Source organism: Hyperoodon ampullatus (genome assembly GCF_949752795.1).
Source record: "Hyperoodon ampullatus genome assembly, chromosome: 5".
Classification (NCBI taxonomy): Eukaryota; Metazoa; Chordata; class Mammalia; order Artiodactyla; family Ziphiidae; genus Hyperoodon; species Hyperoodon ampullatus.
The window spans coordinates 145,531,024-145,539,565 of record NC_136918.1 but is presented as its reverse complement, the minus strand read 5'-3'; the positions used below and the strand labels follow the sequence as shown (position 1 = coordinate 145,539,565).

Below are 8,542 nucleotides of genomic sequence, written 5' to 3'. Positions count from 1 at the left end.
CCATGTGTTTCTGTATCTCACATCCGTGTACATCTGTATACACCCACGTGTATCTCACACCCATGTATATCCACTCACATCTGAGGGGCCTCTGCGTTTATCCATGTACACCCATGCACAGATGTGTATATCTGCACGTGTGTATATCCATGTACACCAGCGCACACCCATGGTGGTCCTCCGTATCCGTGCATTCCACATCTGAGGATTGAACCAACTGTGGATTGAAAATATTTTTTTCTAAATTCCAGGAAGTTTCAAAAAGCAAAACTTGAATTGGCCATGTGCCAGCTACTATTTACATGGAATTTACATTGTATTTACAACTATTTATATGGCATTTTTGTTGTGTTAGGAATGATAAGTAACCTGAGATAAAGCATACAGGAGGATGTGCATAGGTTATATGCAAGTATTACACCATTTTATATAAGGGTCCTGAACATCTGCAGGTTTGGTATCTGAGGGGGTCCTGGAACCAATCCCCCACGGGTACCGAAGGACGACCATGCATCTGGGAACCCATGTGTGTTCATGTGCATCCGTGTGCATCTGCACACCTGTGTGTATCCGTACACATCTGCTGCGTACACCTGTGCACACCTGTGCTCCTTTAGCAGGACTGACCAGCTGGGCCGTCCAGGACAGAGGCTCCTGAGGACTCACGACAGTGAAAGCTGCTTGCAAACCAAGTGTCAGTGGAAATGGTCATTTTTATTTGGCGCCTGTTTGGAAACCACAGACACAGTTCACAGGACCAGCCCCTGCGGTTTACAGTCACAGTGCCTGGACAGCAGACCCTGTGGCAGCTGGGCTCTGGGCCACCCCGCCAGCTCCCCTGGAGATGCCCGCGCGCACCCCAAAATGTCCCCTGCACTCCTCCCACAAGGAGGGCAATGATGTGGGTTTTCCCCGAGACGCGCTGCTACAGACAGTGGTGAGCAGGGTCCAAGCACGCGCGGCCCGCCTGTGGACACGGCCCAGCCCCTCCGTGCAGCCTCGCCCGTCCCAGGGCTTGCTTGGCTGGCCAGCCTGTGGGCTCTGTCCTGGCGGGGGGCACGTGTGGCCTTTTGCCTCCGAGGGCTTCTGCCTCTCTGTCCTGCAAAGGTGAACCCGGGGTCTTGGTGCCAAGCTCAGCAGGAGGCAGGTCTGACCCAGGACTTGAGGCAGCCTGGGTCCGGGCCCAGTTGGGTCCCCGGACATGCTGCTGGGCAGAGCTGGTCAGGCATTGGAGTCAGGGAAGGAGCACCCTGTGTGAGGTCTGGGCCCAGGGACCCAGTGCTGGTTTATGGACCCCTCAAAGCTCTCCCAGTACAGTCCGGGCCGGGCCAGGCTCTGTGCCGGTGGGACCTCAGGGGACACGGGAAGCCAGCGTGGGACAGAGAGGACCGCAGACGGGCCCACGTGGCGGGGCTGGCTGCACACTGCAGCACCAGGAGCCCCGGGGGTGTGCGGGGGCGGGGGTTGAGCTTGGAACCTTGCAGCCAGGGGAGTTGCTGCCAGAGGCTGAGAGGAGGTGGTCTCCCCTAGCACTGCATGTGACCCGAGAGAGAGCCGGCCAGCTGGAGAGAGGGCAGGAGGGAGGCCCCAGCGCCTCCTCGTGGCTGCCCTGCAGAAAGGCCTGGCATTGGCGCCACAAGGCTTTCTGGGCAGGAAACAGAGCCACCAGCACCTGCCCGGGTGGTTGGGGGCCCCACTCGGCACCCGGGAGGCCTCCCCAGGCAGAAGGTTCCAAGTCGGCCTCTTGCCTAAATGGGCCAGGTCCACCCCCTGGTCTGATTCGGGCCAAGAGGGCAGCACAGGCACCGAGGCTCTGGGGGAGCGGTGGGTGGGAGGGAGAGTCTGGGCACCAGGCTGTCTTAAACTTTTTAAAAAATACACTCTTTGGCTTCTTTTTATTTCTGGAGGATTACATGAAACGTGAACCATACAGCAAAGTGTCCCAGCCAGGTCCCCGCCCTGGGCGCCAGCAGAGGCTCCCTCCGCGGGCCGGGGGCGTGTCCACTCCCCTGCCTGCCGCCTGGCTCTTCTCCGGCCCTCTGTGTGTCCATCTGTCCGTGGAGCCAGCAGAGGCCCTACTTGGAGGAGGAGGTCATGAAGCTGTTCTCGATGCAGAGGACGATGAAGGCGTTGGAGCAGCCCGCCGCTTTCTGCTCCAGCAGCCGGCCCGCCAGCAGTGAGGAGGCCTGGCCGGTGGCCGCCCTGGCCTCTGTCCGCCACGTCTCGCAGTAGCTCTCCGTCAGCCGGCGCCCGCTGGGGTCCGAGCCGTGCCACAAGCTCTTCTGGGGCCTGCAAGGGGCACCGGCCGTCAGTCTCACCGGGGGCCACCCCCGCCCCACGCTGGAGGCCACCCCAGGCAGGACAGGGCGTCTCCCAAAGGCAGAGGTTTGGCGGGATGCGGGGGCCACTGGGAGGGCAGGGACTCGGGTGGCCAGGAGTCAGGCCAACCTCGTCCTGGGCGCTCGGTCTCCCAGATCACACCCCGTCCTGCTGCTGCTTTTGGGGGCACAGCCTGGCCAGCAGCACCCGGTGACCTCGAGGGCTGACCCTTCGGGGCCTGGGTGGACCTGGCTTCGAGTGCCTGTGCTTCGTAAAGCCCATCTCAGTACGGCCTCCTCACTGGGAACGAGGCGCAGGCCTGGGGTTCTGGCCTCGGACCAGCCCCTGGGCCGGTGGAGCCCACAGCCCTGCCCGAGGCTCCCACACGGGCCGGAGCACGGCCCTGGCTCCTCGGTGAAGGCAGGGATGCAGGCTCGTCTGAGACCCTGAGCCCCCGAGTGTTGGGGAACAGGGGCCTCACACCTGCAAGCAGGGGCACGATGGGCGTGAAGCCGACCTGAGGGCAAGCTAGCGACTTCTGCCAGCGTGTCAGGTAGGCACGCGTGTTCTCCGACCCAGAGATTCCATATTGAGGAATTTATAGAAGTAATTCGCTGTGATGTTATGTGACAGACAGAAGGGGCTGGAGCCTGTCTCCCCAGCAGGAAGTTGGGGGCACTTGCCCGGGGAAGCAGGCCAGGTGAGGGTGTTACAGGTAACACCGCAAACGACGCTCTCTACTCTTCCTCCTGTGCTTCTGGATTTTGGGGGTTTTAAGCCGCGAGCGTGTTCCAGGATTGGGTCAGCCTGGAGGCTCAGAGCCAGGAGCGTCGCCCCTTTGCTCAGGGCTCTTGGATCCAGAGAGGCCCCGAGCTGCTGCGCCCACACAGCGGACCTACCAGGCGGGGTGCTGTAGGACGTCTCTGCCGTCGAAAGAGAAGATGCGGGCACCGGGCTTCAGCTGGCCCTCGGAGCCCGAGAACAAGGCCTCCCAGCTGGGAGACAGCACCTCATCCTGCGGAGGGAAGCGGGGTCATCCCGTCTCTGGTTATCTCCTGCCAGAGGGACGAGCGGCCGAGGGGGTTGCAGCACCGCCCACACCCGCCCAAGGCGGGGCTGGCCCCAGGCCTCCCACCCTCTCCCAGGAACGCAGGGCACCCTCCCCCAGCCCTGGACCCTGGGCCAGAGTGAGTCCACCGCCTTTGGTCCCGGGGAACACCGGCGCTCGGTGCATCCAGAAAGCACGTGGTTGCATTCGTGGAAGGAGCCGTGGACACATCCCCGTGAAGAGCACCAGTGCAGGGACGCCCAGCCCTGGACTGACACCCGAGTGGTGAGGGCCCAAGGGACCAGGCCACCTCCGGAAGCTGGTGATGCGCCAGCGCGCCTGGCAGGCGGGGGCAGGGGTCGGGGACCATGTGGGGGCTCCATAGGGTGCCCGGTGGTCCTCAGGGGCAAGACCTGCCCAGCGCCCACCCGACCCCCAGGCCTGGCCCAGGTTGGGGCACGCACGCACTCTGAGGTTGACGATGGGCAGGGTGGCGCGGTCTGCACGGCGCACGATGCTGTAGAGGTCCTGCAGCCGCGAGGACAGGAAGGCGCGGAAGGTGCCCGCCAGCCCCGCGGCGCGCGCCTGCTGGAAGCACTGGAAGTCGGCGCCGCGGATGCCACGCAGGCCTCCTGACTGCGGGCTGTTGAGCGCGACCAGGTGGAGCTGCGGGTGGAGCCGCGTGTCAGACCCGATGGCCCGGGTCTCTGCGGCCCCCACCCCCGACCCCGGGTGGGTCTCTGGGATGCGATCGGGGTGGACCCCGGGGCAGCGGTGGGGGGGGGAGGGGAGGGGAGGGGAGGGAGGGGAGGAGCGAGGGAGCGGGGAGGGCGGGTCCCGGTCCCAGCACCAGCACCAGCACCAGCACCCTCCCCGGCTGCTCTGGGCTCCGGACTCTCCAACCCCAGCGCCGCCCAAGGTGGTCACTCACCACTGGCTGGAAGTCGTGGTGAGGGTGGGCGGGTGAGGCCGTGGGGGTTGCCGGCCGGAGGTGCGCGTAGGCGCCGGGGTGCGGGGCCCCGGGGTAGGGCTGGGCGTGTGTCAAGCGCGGGGCGCTGGCCAGGATGTCGTCGGCCCGCCAGGACCGCGCTGTGGGGTGCGGGGGCTCCCGGCGGGGGTACGGGTTGCCCTCGTGCAGCTGCACCACGGGGGGCTGCAAAGCGGCCACCTCGTTGTCCTGCAGGCGGAGAGGCAGTCGGCGCCGTGGGGCTGGGCCTCCTGCACCCGCGGGTCCCGCTGCCCGGCCCTGCACACCCTTCGTCTGCACCCAGCTGTGCTCTTGGGCCGGCGACGCCAGACTGGAGGTGGCGCCCGGCGTGTCGGGCCAGAGCCGGCCTGGTGACACCTCAGTCGGGCTGGGTGGCCCTCTGCTCAAGCCCCCGGGTCCATCACCCTCAGGAGCCACCTCCTCCCCGTGGCCCTGGGCACCCTTGGGCCGACCGCATCCCCCTAACCTCCCCCTGCTGCAGCCGTGGTACCAGCCGCCCCTTAAGCCTCTGCCCGGTTCCTACCTCTGACGGTGACCTCGACCTCCAAATGCCAGCCCCTGTGCCCCGCCCGCTTCCCAGTTCCATCCCCTTCCCACAGCACCCAGCACCTTCGGACACCTGTTGCCTGTATACCTGTTACCTGGTACCTATTACCTGGTAGTAACATCTAATGCAATCATAAGTTATAGAATGAATTCATGTATCTATCTGAAATGTTTATATTTATATAATTATATGCTATTGCCTAGTCACCTACTGCCCTTACTGCCTGTCTCCCCAACACGATGTCACCTCCGCGGGGCGGGGGCTTTGCCTGTTTCAGGCACAGCTGTCCCCGCGCCTAGAACAGCGCCCGGGACGAGGTGCTGCGTGAGAGAAGGGACTCCCCGAGCCTGGCGTCGGGGCAGACCAGCCCACACTGAACCCGGACCCCCGAGACCTAGCACGGAGCCCCGCTCTTGAGCCGTCTGAGAGGCTGTGACTTCTACTCAGAGAAGCCACCGCCTGGGGGACGCGACCCCTACTTAGGGAGACTGGAATATCCTGGGCCCCCTCCCACCTGCCCCCTCCTTCCTCCTCCCTCCACAGCCTGAAGGGTCTGTCCCCGTGCCCAGCCCTCTGGACGAGGGCAGACAGACAAGGACTCAGAGGAGCCCCTCACCTGGGGAGGGTGACGAGGACGGTCTGCACCCCCATCCCCGGCAGGGGGCCCCACCCAGGCTGCACCCCTGCCCACCGGTCCCCCGAGATGGTCGTGGGAAGAAGGGATGCTCCTTACCGTCCTGCGGGGAAGGGGCGTGCGGGCCTCCAGCTGGAAGAAAACAGGGGGTCACCCCGGGACCTCTGACCCAGCCAGCGCCACTCGCTCTGGCCGCCCCCCACACCGGGGAAGGCCGGCATGGCTGCGTCCCAGTGCCCCCCACCTGGTGCCCGGCACACAGTAAGCATATCTGTTAGTTTAAAAACTGAGAGTCACTTCTCTGTGAACCTAAAACTGCCATAGAGCAGCTTCTAATAGAAGAGAGAAGTGGAGGGAAGCGGGTGAGGATGGAGGACCGCTGGCAGCACGCCCGCGGGCCCTGCCCGGCTGGTCCCTACTGCTCGCCAGGCGCCAGGGCCCCCTGCAACGCGGGTCCTCCGCCTCCCATCTTCTCTGTACCCTTCACCCCAAAAGCGAAGTGGGAAGTCCCCCCACCACGTGCAGGGATCGCCCTGTCCAGAACTCACCAGAACCTTCCGGAACCCGTTCCGGACCCGGACGTACAGCTCCTCTCTGTCGGCCACATAGACGAGCCAGCCCTCCGGCACTTCGGGCACCTGGTCCAGCAGGGTCTGGTACGTGGCCCAGACCCTCACCTGCTGGAAGCCCAGCCCAGTGGGGTCCCTTGCGCATAGAGGGCCTCTGGGCTCATGGGGAGGGTTGGGGGCTGCGACAGTCTGAAGACCTACGTGGCCGCCTCCTTGCCAGGCTGGCCCCATGAGCGCCACGGGGACACCTCAACCCCGGAGTGCCTGGGCCACCACAGCCTCTGCACAGCAGACCCGCCCTCAGGGACCTTCTCAACGCCCCTCCTTCGTCCTCCTCCCCGGCCCATCTTAGACCCCAGCCACACCTGGGTCCCCCACTTCCGCTTTGGAAACCTCGTCTCAGGGCTCGTGGCGCTGGGGTACCCACCCACACACCTCCAAAGGGAAGGGTAGCCGGGCAGTGAGGGTCCGACAGGTAAGGAACAGGGTGGCGCTTACCCCTGAGGACGTGCCCATGGATCCGGGTGGTCCTGGGGGCCCAGGTGGGCCCGGGGGGCCAGGAACACTGACAGCTACAAGAGAGAAGCCAGGGGTGGGAACAGTGGCCCTTCCTGGATGAGGCTGGAGCCCAGGGCCCACTCTCCACCCGACTTACTCTGCCTGTAAGGGCCAGGAAAGGATGGGGGTCCCGGGGGCCCTGGAGGTCCGGGGGGCCCAGGAGGCCCCTGGCGTCCCTCGTAGCCGATGCCAGGGGGTCCCTGAGGTCCAGGAGGGCCAGGCTGGCCCTGGATGCTCTCTCCCTTGGGCCCCTAGCGTGGAAGACAAAACACAGGGCGCTGTCACCTATGTCCCCAGGCTGGGGACGAGCAAGCTTGGAAGTCCTGGCTGCATCTGCCACGAGCCCCTGCAGGGAGCACGGCCCCCAAGCCCCCGTCCCCCCACTGCCCACGCGGGGCCTGGGAAACCCAGCCTTCCCACCCCGTGTGTCCCCCACTGGGACGGGGCCCTGGGACGCAGACGAGGACATCCACCCACAGAGGTGCAGCCCCGAGGGCCCCCACCCCTCCTCCACTCCCGGATGGCAGCTGGGGCCCACGGTCCCCCAGACGCTTTCAGGACAGAAGTCTCCCTGAGGGAGTTTGGTGGAGAACAGCGCCAGCAGGAGAAAGGAGGATCAGATGCCCAATCCGGGAGGGCAGCCACTATGCACCCACCAGGCTCCCCACGTGGGTGCCCCACAATCGGGCAAGGAACCGGGAGGGGGACGCTCGGGGCCCAGGCTGCAGGGTGGACCTGCCCTTGGCTCCAGGCCCCAGGGACCCCGGGGACGCGAGCTCTGGCACAGGACGGGACTGGGCCTGTGTGTGGCACCCACAGGCGGCTGGGGTCAGACTCACCGGAATCCCAGGGTAGCCTGGCGGGCCGGGGGGGCCAGGTACGCTGGAGCTGAAGAACCCGCCGCCCCCGGGCTCGCCCCTTTCTCCTTTCTGCCCTGCGGCCCCTTGGTCGCCCTTCTCCCCCTGTGGATGGAAAAGCTTGTCGGGACAGCCCCGTTCCCGGTGCCGTGTGGGGAGGGGCGGGCGCCGACCCCCAGAAGCCCACGGTGAAGCTTCTGCGGCCCAGGCCTGGCCAGCCGGACAGGACAGGGCTCGGCCTCCCAGCTTCCCACTGCGTCAACCGAATTCCCGAAAAACAGAGCCAGGGGTGTGCGTCCCGGGTGCCCTCTGGGGCCCCGTGTGGGGGGCGGTGTGAGGACCTGGGGTCACCCACCTTCATCTCAGCGCCCAAGTGGAGGAGGTCCAACGGGAACTGCCCTACGGGGGGGAGAGTTTGGGGGGGTCCAGTGAGGTGCTGTCTTCCCGCCTGGTCCCCCTGTCCCCCCGCCCCCGAAGTTACCTAAGTCTCCTCTGTGCTAATTCCTGTATTTCTGTGCAGAGACCCCTGCACGTTTTGTTACACTTACTCCCAATCACTTGATATTTTTTGGTGTTTTTGTTCACGGTGCCTTTTTCCCTGCAGTTTTTATCACTGACACACAGCACTGCAGACGGTCAAGGGGGACCGCAAACGACGGGCTTAACATTCGCTGTGAAATGACCACCACGGGACGTTTAGTTAACAGCCACCACCTCACAGAGACACACACGCAAAGGAAAAATCATGGTTTTCCCTCGTGACGAGAGCACCTTCAAGTACACTGGGCAGGGGTGTTGGCTATAGCTGCGTGCCCCCAGATGCTGTGTCCTGTAACTGGACGTTGGTACCTTCGACCCCTTTCACCCCCCACCCTGCATCCCACCTCTGGCAACCAACCTGAACTTTTTCTAAATGGTGCCTTTTAAAGATTTCATTTAGTCTATGACTGGCCATCGATTTTTGTGAACTGCCCCTGTGACTTTGGTCAATTCACTCATTAATTCTGACGGTTTATCTGCAC

General features: G+C 64.4%; 1 protein-coding gene across 1 annotated transcript in view; it reads right to left on the bottom strand.

The window, feature by feature from the left end:
- Window positions 1-1,859: 1,859 nt before the first annotated feature.
- COL18A1 (collagen type XVIII alpha 1 chain) overlaps window positions 1,860-8,542 on the bottom strand; it is a gene marked incomplete at its 5' end in the record, with an annotated part of 48,324 nt that continues 41,641 nt past the window's right edge. Inside the window, 10 exons of the mRNA XM_079705542.1 lie at window positions 1,860-2,289; window positions 3,219-3,334; window positions 3,836-4,033; window positions 4,299-4,544; window positions 5,636-5,668; window positions 6,085-6,216; window positions 6,604-6,677; window positions 6,761-6,914; window positions 7,503-7,625; window positions 7,876-7,919. Of these exons, the coding sequence (XP_079561668.1) occupies window positions 2,076-2,289; window positions 3,219-3,334; window positions 3,836-4,033; window positions 4,299-4,544; window positions 5,636-5,668; window positions 6,085-6,216; window positions 6,604-6,677; window positions 6,761-6,914; window positions 7,503-7,625; window positions 7,876-7,919 (1,334 nt within the window). The 3' untranslated portion in view covers window positions 1,860-2,075. The remainder of the gene's footprint in view (window positions 2,290-3,218; window positions 3,335-3,835; window positions 4,034-4,298; window positions 4,545-5,635; window positions 5,669-6,084; window positions 6,217-6,603; window positions 6,678-6,760; window positions 6,915-7,502; window positions 7,626-7,875; window positions 7,920-8,542) is intronic.